The 15,595-nt window shown below is 50.2% G+C and overlaps 1 protein-coding gene across 2 annotated transcripts in view; it reads left to right on the forward strand.

Annotated features, from left to right (window-relative positions):
• Positions 1 to 15,595, forward strand: part of Pde10a (phosphodiesterase 10A) — a 311,016-nt gene that overhangs the window by 121,130 nt on the left and 174,291 nt on the right. Inside the window, exon 2 of one of the 2 annotated variants that reach the window (XM_070010313.1) lies at positions 8,163 to 8,293. In XM_070010313.1, coding sequence (XP_069866414.1) covers positions 8,245 to 8,293 — 49 coding nt within the window. In that variant the 5' untranslated portion in view covers positions 8,163 to 8,244. Of the gene's footprint in view, positions 1 to 8,158; positions 8,294 to 15,595 lie in introns of both variants that reach the window. The other variant, XM_070010310.1, reaches the window with a different exon arrangement.

Here is a 15,595-nt window from a genome sequence, read left to right on the forward strand (position 1 = left end):
TTCATAAGAAGATGGATTTGAGTGAAAAAAATTATCTAAGAATTTAAAATAGATGTAGAGATGTTTTGCTTGGTCAAGCCTTAGAAATGGAGCGCGCTGGTCTCCTTGGCTCTGTGCACAGGCCACGGCCCAGAGCCCCTCCTCTTCCCGTGGTCTCCCCTGCATCCGTGTCTGTAGGAAGGGGGAGGGGCGCAGGTGGGCTGCTGCCTTTCTCTGGCAGGCAATGCAGGGGTGCGGCCTCCCTCCAGCCCCCAGCAGGGAGGTGCTCATTCTGGGCAGGTGAGTGAGGTCACGGGGACTCATGAGGGGCAGGACCTTGTGTTTCACAGGGGCCGAGGGGGCGGAATGGTCCTGGGCCGCTCTTTACCTTTCCCATGTGGCCGTGGCCTTTCCAGAGCCCCGCCTCTGTCTCTGCCGAGACCAGAGCCTCCTGCCGTCCCCACAATTAGGAATTAGGAATTGCCCGGGCACCCAGATGGTGTGTTTTGGATCCTGTTCACAACCATGACTACGGGCGCTGAGGCTGACAAATTGCCACAGCTGCTTCTTCCTGGGCCCGGCTGTCACTTTAGAGCACAGCTATATGTTCATCTTTGTCTAGGAGCATTTGAAGTCTCAGGGAGAGTTAGTGCAGGAAGAAGAGATGCTGGGGTGCAGTAAGTAATGAAAAAGTGGCATTATATCTTTTGAGACAGGAGAACAGTTTAATTTTCTCCTGTCAAACAACTCGGTGTTTTAATCATCTCAGCCTTTTAAAGTCTGAGACTTTTAAGTTTCCTTACATCTTTGACGTGATTTCTCTTTGCAATTCCACCCACTCCGTATGAGAATAATTATGTGCTAATGCTCTATTCTTCTTCTGTGCTTTCTCCCCAGAGCTCAGAGCACTTTATAGGCACTGTCATTTATCCTCACAACACCTTTGCATACTGTGGTAGCTGGTTTGTTAGCAAAGCTCTGCTTCGTGGGGACCACGGCCAGGCAGCCCGCTGGGTTGACACTGAGTGCAGAGGATCTGATTATGCCACGAATAGCAAGTCACCCAGAGCAACGGAGAAAACAGGAAGGGCCTTTCCCTCCACTCCCAGCACAAGTAAGCTGTGTCTGGTCCAAAATGATGGCTTTGTTGCTCAAGCAAATTCTCCTCCCAGCTTTTCGTCAGGGAAGAGGCTTCAGGTGATAGTCTCCTATGGGAATCTGTCTGCCTCCTAGGGCTTGGTGGGCAGACTCGGGGCTCACAGCGGCAGGGGACAGCACTTTTCCAGGACCTGGGTTCCAGGAAAGATGCTGAGAAGCTGATACAGAGCTGATCACAGAGCTGATTCAAATTCACTGGGTATCTTGGGCCACGTGTGCTGTCTCTACACGATGCAGGTTCTTAGGAATTCAGGGCAGGTGGGAGTACCTGGTAGACCAGAGAGCCATCACCGAGTGCCAGGGCCTAGAAACCTGGTTCTGTGAAGGGGCCGTGCAGAAGGAAAGAAGCCCTGACTCGGGAGAGGCTGGCTACACGGGCCGGGCAGGCAGATGGCATCAAGCAGAGCAAGGCGGATGCCCAGGGATGACCAGGACGTGGAGCTGGAGGTGGGACGGATGGGCAGGTGGAGAAGTCCAGACTGCAGGGGTTTCCATTTGAGGCTCAGATCTGGTGGGAAGAATTGCGTCTGCTTTCCCAGTTCCTCGCAGCTTTCTGTTTCTGGAAGTGCACAGAGCTCTGAGGTTAGGGCTGATTTTGCTGTTTCCTGAGTTAGTCGGGCTAGGGCTGGGCCTGGCAGAGCGCTGGGCAGCTGTGATTGGCTGGGCTGAGGAGGATGGCACCGAGGGCCCCCCAGCTGGTCCACCTCTGCTGCATCCCTGCGTCTCCAGGCGGGCGTAGACCAGCATGATGCTTCGGTTCCTCAGGAAGAAGGAAAGCCAGGGGCACACGAGCTCACTGATGGGTTTCGAGCGGACTCTTCTGCAGAGCCAAACACCTGTTCTGGGCCCTGCCCTACCTCTGGGGTGCTTCCGGCCCTGGCTTAGGAGAATTGGGAAAGGCTAGGAACGTCTTCAGTGTACCATTTTGGTTGCTTATGTTCTAACAGGGAACGATAGAAGGGTGAGAAGGGGCGGCAGGGGCCTGAGGGGAGGTGCCAGTCACTAGCCGAGCAGGCCGTCGACCTTCAGGCTCCGACACCGACAGCCAGCGAGAGGAAGGCAGCGCGGCAGGTCCCCCCGCGGGTGAGGGCCTGCGCCCTGCGGAGGCTGGTGGCAGGCTCCGGCGCAGTGGTTAATGTTCTAGGAAAATTTAATTCTGTGACTTTCACCCTGAGGAACCAGTCTGGGTGAAACAGGATGTCCTCAGCAGCGATTTCCTCCAAACAGATTTCTTGATTTGGCTGCCTGATGCCCCCTCTTCTCCCCGCCTTTGGCCACTGAATCCCTTACATTAGGTAGAGGGCAAACAAAAGCAATCAAAACCAAGATACTAATGCTGGTGTAGCATCACAGATTACAGCAACTGCATGCTCAGCGCCGCTCTGGATATTCTGATGGCTGAATTCCTGCTGCCGTGCGGAGGCCCCAACCAGGTCCCCGAGGCCCGGAGGGGTGCATGGCCAACGGTAACGATGGCAGCAGAGCCAGGACTAAACCCAGAGACTTTCACCTTAGAGGTGGATTCTCAAGCTGCTCCGTGATGTCTTCTGGATCAATAATTGGCTAGATCTTTGAGAATAAGCCCTAAGACATACTCACCTTTTGATGCCCAAATGGCAAACACTGTTGAGTTTCATTACTGTCTTAAGGCAATGACTAGGTTTCTCTCTATAAACGACCGTGTCTGTGACGTGGTGTGCTCATTATCTTCCAGACCTCCCCAGAGCACCTCCACTCCGTTGCTCACCCAGCCAGCCACCTTGTCTCCCGTACCTCTTCCAGCATGCAGGCTAGGCCCCGGCTTGTGGCATTAATGCCAGACTACTCCCAGAGGCTGTCTTGTCCAGAGGATTGTGATTCAAAGCCAGCTGGGGCAGGAAAGTCCATGAGACTCTTACCTCCAATCAATCACAGAAAAATCCGGAAGTGGCACTGTGGCTAAAGTGGTAGAGCTCTAGAGTTGAGCAGAAAAAGAGTCCAGAGACAGCGCTTAGGCCCAGAGTTCAAGCCCTTGGACCGACAAAATAAAAAAGGCTGCATAGATAATTCTTCTACCTAAAACAATAAAACCTATCTTACTGACTTCTGAAAGCTACCTGGAAATTGCACTTGGTTTGGCTTTCATTTTTCTCTTTAACTTCAGCCATTGTCAGCTGATACAGTTACTTGAGAAGACCTAGACCCAAGGGTTTTCAGTACTTGCCCTTTTATGATACCAGGCTTCACTGAGCACAATGGTTTTTAGCCATCCATGTCCTAGTTTGGATCCTGATTCTCAGGGTCGAGAATGTGCCGGGAGTGGTAGGATACTTGCCTGGCAAGTGCAAGGCCCTGGGTTCGAACCCAAACACTGCCAAAAACAAAACCAAGACGAAACAGAGAAGACTGACTCCCACGACCCCAGTGATCCACCAGAGCTTTGTCACTGAAAAGACTTCACATGTATCCATCTCCCCAAATTTCTTCCCTACGTAGTTAATTTCCCAGTGTCAGTAACATAAGATGTATTTTATTAAATGTATGTAATTCATAAATTAGCCAATATGCTGGAGTTTCAAATCTCAGGGCTGGGCTGAGCCAGCCAGTCCCTCCCAGGGTCTTCTGGGGTCCACCAGAGGTAGCTGAGATCCTGTGGGGTGCCCGAGGCCCAGGCCACCTTCTCCAGGGTTCTCCATCCGTTATTCTACATTTTTGTGCGTGTTTTCAGCAAGTTAAAATGCACATTTGACTGGAAATGTTCTTTCCAACATTCTTCCTATTTACCATGACAAGTTTTTTAAACATTTTCCCAGACATCCTTCGGTTCTCGCCTTGGCCGTGGTTTTTGCGATGGGTGAGTTGGAATCGCAGATTCTTTTTCTTTGCCATTCCTTATTGTAGTTGCGGTTGTTGGTGCTGGAGTTGGAACTCAGGACCTTGCCCTTGCGAGGCAGATATGCTACCACTTGACACACTCCTGCAGCCCAGTTCTTTCTCTTTACATCATACCATGTCTCCACATGTGTGTTCTTTCTCGTAAGTTCCAAATGGAAACAGAAAGGCCAGTTTTCCAGTTGGGCCAGTGCTGAGATGTACCAGTAGTGCCTAGGAAAGAGAGGGAGGGGGGAGGGGGAGGGCTTTGTGTCTCGAGCAGAACTGCGCAGGGTGTGTGTGTGTGTGTGTGTGTGTGTGTGTGTGTGTGTGTGTGTGTGTGTGTGTTGGGTCAGGGCTAATCCTTGGACTGTGAGGTGGTTTTTCTTCTTCTTCTAGTTTTCTAGATGAAAAGCAGTGAAGTATGAGTCCTCATTCTTCTTTGGGAACCCGGATTATCCCGGCCCGCCATGTTTCACTGTATAAACAAATGCACACAGACTTCTTGCCATCAATCAAGTGACTGGACAAGAAGGCACATGATCTGTCCACTTCCCCAGTGGGCCCGTTTCCTCTGATCTCAACGTCCTCTGGAATTCCTGAGCGGGCTGGTGGAGGTTCCCTTCGGGAAGGGACAGTGAGCCGCCCACTTGGGCCACTCGGGAGGGGCCCTGGGTCACGTGGGTGGGTCAGCTGTCCTTCATGGTTCTTCTGAGAGCCAAGCGCTTAGCAGGGAGGGGCCGCCCAGCACTGTCTCTGCTCAGTCTCCGGCCCAGCAGGGCTGCTGGGCTGTAGCAGGTGCTTCTCTGCCCCTCCCTGGGTGGGGGGAGGAGCCCCATTTGCCTGACCCCTGAGTCATTCTAAAAGCTTCTGGGTGAGACGCAGGGAGACTCCGGGGAGTAAAGCATGAAGCCAGTCTCCAGCAGCAAGGGAGGCCAGCCCTGTCTCTTCCCCGAGACGTGGAACCTCTTCGTCAGGGCTGCCGGCTGCGCCTCCAGCAGCCAGGGCAGGGCTCCTAGGGGTCACGGCTCCATTCTGCCTCCCTGCCCTTCCGCCCCTCCCGTGCCTTGCTGCTGCTTGTCCGTATTCCACACTCCTGACTTAGAACAGTGATTCGTGTGCGGCAATTTACCAACTACGCGCGAGCTTCTTGTGAATGCTCACGGGCTGCTGGCTAGATGCTTTAAGCCCCCAGCGCAAGCGGACAATCCTAAGTCAGCCTGGTTCTGGAACAGCTTACATAAGATCCTGTGCTCCTTCTCCGAGAAAGTCCCCCTTTCAGCACCTCCCAGGAGGATTCTATTAGTTGAACAAACCCACAGACTTGCTTCCAAGGGAAAATAAAGAAATAATCAGACCCCTATTTCATTCCACGTTTGTTCCTCGCCTTCAAAGTATTTAGGGAACCAGTTGATGCCAGCTGACCAGGAGTAAAATGTGCGTCTTAAATTCCGGTGCTAACTTCCTGCTCTGGAAAAGGCAGGTATTATGTTCATTTCCCTGCGGTTCTTAGAGTACAGGATGTAAGCCTAGAAGTGTTCCCAACTGCTGCAAAAGCAGCTCTGTATGAGCCGTGTGAGATTCAAATTCGCAGGGGAGCGCGGGCTCCACGGGGCAGAATTCCAGCATCGCCAGGCTGGTCTGCCCTTGCCCCCTAACTGTGATCACGGGTGAGCCCTTCCTTTGGGTGTGCAAGCCAGGAACTCTCACGTGGAATGGAGCAAGGAGAGTGCACTGTTGTGGTAGCCTATGGCATGTCATAAACACGGGACTTGGAGCTCTTCATCTATTTAATGGCAAGCTCTCTCCTGAATCTACGGGCAAAATAAGGGAAGTGGCAGGAAAAACAATACATTGCCCATCATGGTCAGTAGCAGGCCTCAGGGTGTGACTTTCACTCCTGGGCCCCAGATTGGCTATGTGCCTGTGTGGCCATCACCGTGCATGTAGCTAGCAGTGTGTGTGAGTGCGCAGAGATCAGAGGCGTGGCCCGCTCCAACCATGAGGTGCCCAGGATTCAAATCTTGGCTCTGTTGAGTAGTGTGAGATTTTTGTTATGTGGAAGTTAAACTAAAACACAGTTCAAAGGATGCTTCTGTATGTGAAGTACATATTTTTTAGAACATTGAAAGATCTGTAAGATCAGTAGACCCTTAAGTTGTTTTGATCAGAAGAGGTGTAGTACAGTGTTAGGTGTAGGATCTGAGCAGTAAAGACTACCTGTCATAAAACACACAGGTCTCTGCAGGCTGGAGTGTCTTGGTTTGCCAAAAACTGTTGGGATTTCAGTCAGGCCCTCCGGGTGGGACAGGAGTGGAATATGAAGAAGGTGACCAGTGTGGGCCGTTGATGATTTAATGTGCTGACCCTTGAGCTGTGAAATACACTTCTGGAAATGCTTGAGTTGGGTGTTTGATAAGGCATGAGCTCATCTCCAGTCTCATTCAGTACGTCGAATCTTGCAAACACTCACCACATGCTCCTCATCTGACTGAAGGGAATCTGAGTGAAGTAAGACCCAGGACTTGGTCTCTTCCCTAGTCCCAAATAATGCTTTCCTAGGATCCACTAAATTGTCCTTTGGGGGAACGCGTTTAAACAACACGTCCATTTGAGTTTGGGGAGACTCAGCTGATACACACACCCAGCATCTGTTGGCTGACTACTGTCCACCGCACCACCTCCTCCATTGGCACTGGCCTACCGCTCCACCCTGGCCACCATGCGGGCCTGGGCACGTCCAGCCGGCCCTGCCCTGTCCCAGAGCTCTGAGTCCACACGGGTCCACCTGCTCATGAGAGCCATAGCTCAATAGCACAGTAGTAGCACATTGTGTGATACAGGTTGTATTTAAACCCAGTACTTAGTACATGCCCAAAGTCTTCCTCGCACCAATAAAATGTTGTCTGACTTTACCCAGGATGGAGGAATTATTTGTAACTAGTTGTCATGTAGTTTCTCCCTTTGTACGCTGTGGCCTTAGCTCTCTCCTGAGAGTTATGTACCAATGCAAGAACAGAGAGCCAGAGACCAGGCATACTTGTTTATAGTCACACACCATCACTTCTACACAGAGGTCCTTGCTCCTCAGATGAACAGGATTGATGAAAAAAATTGGTGGTATTGGGGTTTGAACTCAGGACCTCATGCTTGTGGGCCAGATGCTCTAACATGTGAGCCATAGCTCACATTCCTTCAGTAATTTTTCCTGATGGGGTCTTATTTTGTTTGCCATACTGGCTTGATACTATGATCCTCCTGTCTATAACTTCCCTGTACCGGAGATTACAGGCATGTACTACTAGGCTCAGCCTGGAATCAATAGGGTTTTTTTTTTTTATGTTTGTTGTTGTTTGTTTAAGTTCTGAGACATTATCTCCAGTGATCTTTCTGTTGTCAAATTCTAACCCTCTTCCTTCCCTCCTGTCCTTGTGCCGTTACATGACACAGAGAGCAGTCCAGGTCTCCCAGCCTCCTTCCATGTGGCCTGACTTCCACGCCAAGCCCCAGAGAACCCCTCTTCTCTCTCTGAACTAGATATGGTGGCCATACATGGAGAACAACATGTTGATGTTTCTTTCAAACATGAGATGCTCATGGGAGAGCACGGCTGAATTAATTCTGTGCATTACGTGCACTGTACCATGCACACTGCCACACCCCAGACATGCGGGTCTGACACAGGGCTGGCACCTTCCTAGACTGACATCGCAGGTCCGTGGCTGAGTTGAACACGTCAGCAGATGTTAGACAGCCTGCCTGGGCCCAGCCCCGCTCTGTCCCCTGTCCCCGCCAGGCTGCAGGGCGGCTCCTGGCAGTCTGGGTTCACAGGAGGCACTGGACAGGACAGGCTGAGCCGAAAGCCCCCGAGCATCCCCCGGGGGAAGTGCGGCCCGGGGGGGGGCAGGGTCTGGGCGCCCATTCGAGCGCGTGCATTTCTGGTTTTCACGGCTGTGAAGGCCGGGTGGACATGCACACTCCTGCGTGCCACAAGGTGACCAGATTCATTGGTGCTTCTGTGGGTGCCACGGCCGGTACAGGTGCCAGAAGGGCTCTGGGCAGAGCCTGCGGGAGCCCTGGTCACCCTGCACAGGGTCGGGGCCCGCTGCTCCCCGCTGGGGCAGCGGGGCTGACGCGCTGAGTGCTAACGCCACGTCCTTGTCCTTTCCAGCCAGCCGCCTCCCCTTCGCGCTCAAAGGCGGGAGCAGAGGACGGGCTTTGCTGGCCCTGCGAAGCCGGCCGGACCCCCGGGAGCAGATGGGCAGTGACCTCGGGGAAGGCGCCGTGGGCTCCAGCAATGCAACAGGTACGAACCCGGGGAACCGGGGCAAGGTGGCCAAGCAGTGTCCCCATTCGGAAGGCCGGGGGACTGCTGCTGTTCAAATAGGGCCTGGGAAGGTAGAGTCGGCCTCGGGTGCTCCGGAGGCACCTGCTACGGCTGCCTTTCAGACGTTATCTTCTCAATAAATGCTGCTGTCAAATCAGTAATGTAATAGGGCACAGAGAAGATGGGGTGGCTCTCGCGGGAGGTGCGTCCAGCCAGGGAATCATTGATGGTATTCACGTCTAACAGCGTTGGCTGCCAAACTAGCGAAACAAATGTCCGGGTTTAGTAGAAAATGTTCACAAGACAGGATTCTTAGAGCTTTGGAAAGAAAGTCCCTAAAATACAAACAAATAAGTTTTCCTGGTTCTGTGGCGAAGGGGGAACTGTCTTGAGACACAACCATGTGTCCGCGTCCACGGCTGCCGGCTGCCCGTGTGGATGTTGGCAAGCGGGGCTCTGCGTGGCTGGGAAGGAGGCGTGTCTGCATCCGCACCTCGCCTCCCGTGAGGGCTGCTGCGGCCCTCATGCGGCGTTGGTCCCATCCTCCGATCCAACCAGGAGATCAGCTGTGCTCAGCCTGGGTTAGTGGACAGGGCGCACACAGGTCTGTGTTTGTGGAAGGGCCAAGTTCCCTGAAGAAAGCCAGCGGGTAAGAGGTGTCCGTGGCCAGTGCACAGGAGAGCTGTGTGGGTCGAGAGGCATCCTGAGTCCTCCCCGATTTGCAGCACTCCAGCCACGACTCAGGAGCACTCCCCAGGAAGACCTGGGGAAGCCATTTCTGTTCCTGGCAGAGACAAGCCAAGGGGCTGAGTTGAATCTGCCTTGGCCAGGTCAGAGTCACAGCTGAGCAAAAACCATGAGGAAGACAGAATGCAGTGGGCGATGAGGAGAGGCTGGGGTCATGGGGCGGGGGGAAGCACCCAGGCCCCGCAGCCCTGGGAGGCCAAAGCTTGGAACATGCAAATTCCAAACAAGAGTGAAGTGAGGGGCTGAAGTGGTGGAGTGTGTGCTTGGCATTGAAGGCCCTGGAAGGAGAAAGGATTGGGAGAAGGCACTTGGGGAAGCATGCCATCTTAGGAGGGCTGCAGGGTCTGCTTGGAGGGCTGGACAGGAAGTGTAAGAGAGAGAGGAGCCATATTCCTAGGTTTGTTTTGTGTTCTTCTGCATGTCTTCCCTGGTGCTGATGGTATGATGAAGAGGAATGCAGAAGTCCAGACTAAGGCAATGACTGCTGCATGCTGGTCATCGTTAGTAAGGGGTCCTAAGATACCCATCCAGCCCATCTTTGGAGAGTTCCCTTTTGTTCTTGCTGCCTGGAAGCTCCTAGCAACATCACCACCTTTGAAGTTTTGACTGACGTTGGATGGGGAGTGTCATAAGATGGGGGGCAGGTAGGGGCTCAGGCAAAGCCTTTGGCTGTGTTCACGCTCAGGCTTCGATGAGTAGGAGTAGGCAGTGGGCTTTATCCAACCAACCGGCGGCAGTGTATGTGTGAAGGGCCGTCCCCTCCCGGGCCTGGTGTCTGACCTGACCCTCCGCGCTGAGGGAGCTCGTGAGGATCCCGCAGCCTGGGCCTCGGTGAGTCTGTGCCTCTGACTGTGGAGCTTGCTTAAGGACCAAAGCCAGCAACACCCACAGTTTGTTCTGGCCCTGAGCCTGCGAGCTTGAGCCAGTTGTTCTGAAATGTACACAGAATCTGTCTGCGAGGGCCAGAGGAGCCATACTGGAGCTGGGATTACTCACAGTGCAGCCTGTGAATGGATGCGGGGGAGGGGGGGCCTTGACAAATGTGGGAACTGGAGGACACAGCTAGTCATCCATTGGCCTGCTGATCTGATCTGGGGGCTTGAAAAACCACCTCCTTGCTCTGATCACCCCCTCCACATCTCCTCAGAGAAAGTCTCAACCCAGCCGCGGCGGGTCTGTCTGTCTGTCTGTCTGTCTGTCTGTCTCCGTCCCAGCACCAGCTGCACAGGAGCCGGAGGCAGATGTGGAGAGCGAGGGCCCCCGAGGGTCAGGTCACACTTTGTTGCTTTGGGCCGACAGCCAAGGTTCATGGAGCGAAGCAGTCTGGTGTGCTCTTTGGAGTGAGTTAGCACATTAAACGGCTCCTGAGCATTCGAATGTGTAATGCTTCTTATCTGTGTTCTTAGCCGAGAGCATCGGGTCAGCTGTGTGCTCCCGGGGACTCCGGCTTCCCTTTGAAGTTGGTGCCTATCTCAGCATCGGCTGTGCGTGGCGGGGTGAGGGACAGGGGCTCCCGTGTGCTTTCCACGGCCACACCCACAGGACTCTCTAAACCATGGAAAAGGAGCTGCCACCCGGGAAGGGGCAGGAAGTGGAAGGCACACTCGTGTTGATCTAACACACACCTCACCTCCTCACGCACCGCCCCCTGCGGTGGCCATTCTCAAGAGGAGACCTAGACACCACCACTCCAGACCCCATTCCTGTGCTGTTGGAGGGCTCGGTCTCGCTGTCTGTCTGTCTGTGTGTCTGTCTGATTACAGGGAATCATTTGCTAGGTTGTGAATTTCACCCCAGGACAGAGTTCCCTAGCTTTCACTGTCTCCTGGGCCCCAGACTGTCTGTGTCTGTGTGGCCATCATCAGTGTTTTCTGCAAGTAACTAGCAGTGTGTCTGAATGCCCAGATATACCTGTGTGTGAGTAGATATATGAATGCACATGTGAACACATAAATACACATACATTTAAACACACAAACCTGCACATGCAAATGCACACGGATGTGCATGCACATGTGAGCATAGACACACTCACAACATGCAAACGTGTAGATATGTGAACATATCAATATGCATCCACAGGAACACATGTGTAAGCACATGTGCACATGGGCCTGAATACATGTGTGAGGTACACATGTGAACATAAACATGCATATGTATGTGCCCATGTCAACATGCAAATGTGCACTCATACTCATGCACACACAGATAGACATACAAACATGCAAATGTCCACACCCGTGAGCACACAAATGTGCTTGTGTGAAGCAGACTCTTGCCTCTGGGGACACCAGTAGGTGCTGATGGAGACTTCTTGAAGGCAGCAAGCACTTCACTTAGCGCAGTGTCAGGTCATGGTGGAATTCAACAGGGGAGTTGGCGTGGAATCCAAGGGCGCATCCCAGTCCACATGCACACTGCGAGAGGCGGCATGCACCTCAATCTGCAGAAGTCTGTGAAGAGCAGTGCTCACGCTCTCCAGCTGTCACACAATCAGAGGAGAAGGTGAGCAGTGAGGAAATGCACCAGCCCCAGTATTGGTGGATGGTTTTTGTTGGTCCTGGGCACGCCACTGTCTGCAAGTTCTCCTCTCTCCCCAGGACTTGCCTATTTTTTAACGTATAACGTGCTTTTTTTTGTCTATCTATAGAATAGTGGCAGCATCATAGCAGTCTGCTTTACATGCACCAGGCATTTAACTGAGCTACTACACCCTGTTGAGCACTGCAGACACGATAGCATTTCCTCCCTTGCTGCAGGGGATGCTGTCCCAGACCCCAGAGAGTACCTGTGACTCAACGCTCTCTCAGTCTTCATTCAGCACTGTGACCGCAAGTGTTCAGTTTTCAATGCAACAGTGAACATAGCAGGGCTTTGCTTCCCTTCCTCACAGTTCCACTGATAGAAGATTTGATCTTACAGATCTGAGTCATCTCAGCAAACAATTTTTCCATATTAAGATAAGAATTTTTGTCTTTTCAATTTGGGATTAAAAAAATTTCCACATCCAAATCTCCAGTGTCACTCAGTATGCTTGATCTTTAGGGCTGTTGTTCAATAAAGTAAGGGTCAGCTGAACACCAGCACAGCCTGCAATGCCACGACAGTCATTCTGAACACCAGGGTGGCTGCTGAGTGCTAGTAGGCCACCAGCCATTGCTTTGACACTGAGCCACTGTGCCTCTTCTGTAGCTTGAATAGCAGGTACACACCACCATAGTGTTGAGATGGAGGCTCCTGACCTTGAACCACAATCCTCTGTCATCTCCACGTCCCACACTGCTAGGATCGCAGGCCTAAGCCACCATGCCAGGTCCGTTTTCACTACTTTTAAATGTACCACTCTATAGCCCCAAGTTCATTCACACCCTTCTCCCGCCCCAGCCACTGTCTGGTCAGACTGAAACTCTGCCTCCTTGAGCACTCTCTCTTCAGAGCTTGGAAAGACATTTTGCTTCCTGTCTCTATAAAGTTGGATTCTCTTGGAAACTCGTGTAAGTGGATAAAACATTTCTCACTGAGTGTCTGGCTTCTCTCATCACAACAGTTTCGTCAAGGCACATCCGTATTTGTATCATGTGTTTCTTTCTGTGGGCTTGAATTATAGTCAGGGAATTTGCCTTTTATTTCTTATAAGAAGGATCAACTGTACTAAATCATCTCCATCACTGTTTATCTGAAAAAGTCTTTATCTACATTTAGCTTTGGTGGCTTTGTGCTAGGTATAAGATTCTATCAGGATTTCTTTTTTGCCCCTTTCAGTACTCCACTGTTTTTCAGCCTCCATTGCTTCTGCTGAGAAGTCATCTGTCAACTTACTGAGGTTCCTTTTCTCCTGTGAATCCTGTTTTTCTCTTTATCTTTCATTCTGAGTACTCTTGCCATGATGTATCTTTCTGTGGGTCTCTGATTTTGTCCTATTTGAAGTTCATCAAGTTTCTTGAGTGGCTATTTTTTTTTTCAAGAAAATTTGGGGATCTTTCAGTCATTATTTATTTGATTTTTCCTCTTTTTCTTTTTCTCCTTCTGGTATTTGCTTTATGCACAGTCTGGTGTGACTCATGGCATTTTTAATTTCTCTTTATTCTGTTCTCTGTTCTTCAGCCTGCAAAATCTCTATTGATCAAGCTTGCTCATTCCTTCTGTCACCAGCTCCCTCACAGCTGAGCCCTCTGCTGAACTTTTTATTTTAATTCTACGTTCCAGTTCCATAGCTTCTACCCGTCTCTTTTCACAATTTTTCTCTTCTTGATGCTCTCTTCTTGATGCGAGATTGTTATCTTACCTTCTTTTACTTTGTTCTTTTTTTGTTGTTGTTGGTCATGGGGCTTGAACTCTGGGCCTGGGCACTGTCCCTCAGCTCTTCAGCTCAAGGCAAGCACTCTACCACTTGAGCCACAGCACCACTTCCAGTTTTCTAGTGCTTTATTGGAGATAAGAGTCTCACGGACTTTCCTGGCTGAGCTGGCTTCGAACTGTGATCCTCAGATTTCAGCCTCCTGACTAGCTAGGATTACAGGTGTGAGTCACCAGTACCTGGCTTACTTTGTTCTTTTACTTCTTGTCACTTCCTTTTGTTCTGTGAATGTATTTATGATGGCTGGTTTGATGCCTTCCTGTGTTGGGTTTAACATTTGATAACCTTCACAAGTAGCTCTTGCCTATTTGGCGCATATATATATATATATATATATATATATATATATATATATATGTTATAGAGGAGTTATAGTTATAAAAGTCAGGTAATGAGTGCATTTCTTTCTTTTTCCTGGTCATGGGGCTTAAACTCTGGGCCTGGGTGCTGTTCCTAAGCTCTTCAGCTCCAGGCTAGCACTCTACAACTTGAGCCACAGGGCCACTTCCTGCTTTTTCTGTTTATGTGGTACTGAGGAATAGAACCCAGCCCTTCATGCATGCTAGGCAAGCCCTCTACCACTGAGCCACCTTCCCAGCCAAGTACATTTCTTATATAACAGTGTTACCCCTTCCTTCACTCTCTTCCAGTTTTTCTTTCCCATCCCTAACTACAAGTTGTATAGGTCATTTTCAACAGTGTTTATTGAGTTTTACTGCTGCATTTGTTCACTCTTTGTCCCACCATTTCTGTGCCTACCTTATCCTCCCCAAAACCAATAAAACTACAAACAAGACAAAAGGTAAAGAAGACAACAACAACAAAAACTCTCTGGTTTCTTTTTCTTGGAGTTCATTTCAATAAATATTATTTTATATGATCATATGCACATAGCTATTGAGCCTTTGTGGTCCTCTCCTAGAAATATCTTCCTTTGGTCTCACTGTGTGAATGTCTTGAGATCTGTACAATTTATCATGTCTCAGTGTAATTTTTTTCTTTTACTATTCAGTGTGTTTACTTGTAGATTTTTGTTATAGGGACATTCTAGTTACCACAAATGAGGGAAACCATGGAACCTATGTTTCTTTGGGTCTGGCTTACTTTGCTTACTATAAATTTTCCCAAGTTTTCCCATTTCCTTATGAATGGTACAATATCATTCTTTCTGATGGAAGAATAGAATTCTATTTTGTATATATGCCACATTTTCTTGATCTACTCATCCATTGAGAGGCATCTGGGTTGATTCCATATCTTGGCTATGGTAAACAATTCTGCAGTGAATATGGTTGAGCTGGTAGCTTTAGTGTGGCCTGGTTTGTGGTCTATTGGATAAATGCTCAGGAATAGAATTGCTGGGTCATAGGGAAGCTTTATGTTATTCTTTTGAGGAACCTCCATGTCTTCCAGAGTGGTTGAACAAGTTTACATTCCCACCAGCCTATTTGTTTTTTGTCTTGTCTCATCTACCCTGTGTATGGGTTGCATTTTCCTCTTTTTGAGTCATAATTATTGTTGGAAAATGATACATTAGTTAATACAGCAACAATACATGTGGTTCTCCCCCTCTGCAGGGCTGTGTTGCTATTTGCTTATTGGTTTGGCTAGCTTCTGTGTGTATTGTTTAATGGCACCTGTCCTCATAAATATGCCCAGCGCCCTGGCTGATGTTGCACAGGGAGGAATAGCTTTGGGATGATCACTCACTAGGGTGACAACAGCACTGAAGGATCTTCATCTCTTCCCTTTCCTACACATAGTTACTACACCTTGGAATGCTTTCAGAAGCTTGCTCAGGACACACTAAGCCACACAGAAGTTTTTTTGTGTGTATGTGTGCTGGTCTAAGGGCTTGAACTCAGGGTCTGAGCATTGTCCTTGAGCTTTTGTGCTCAAGGCTACTGCTCTACCACTTGTACTATAGTTCCATTTCCAACTTTTTGCTGATTAATTGGAGAAAAGAGTCTCTTGACAGTGTTCTATGTTCATTTGGCACTTAGTCTGATCGACAAGTGTTTGGGAGCAAGATAAGAAACACTGAATTTCTCCTGGTCCTGGAAAGAAAGCCAGCTGGCTATGTGCTGGGGAAGGAGACCATGTCATTGGAGAGGAGTCCTGTGACTGTGGTGTGGGGTAGAGCTCTTGGTCTGGGTGTGTGGCCCTGTGTCTTT

Source organism: Dipodomys merriami, unplaced genomic scaffold, assembly GCF_024711535.1.
Source record: "Dipodomys merriami isolate MVZ:Mamm:240054 unplaced genomic scaffold, mDipMer1.0.p SCAF_8, whole genome shotgun sequence".
NCBI classification, from domain to species: Eukaryota; Metazoa; Chordata; class Mammalia; order Rodentia; family Heteromyidae; genus Dipodomys; species Dipodomys merriami.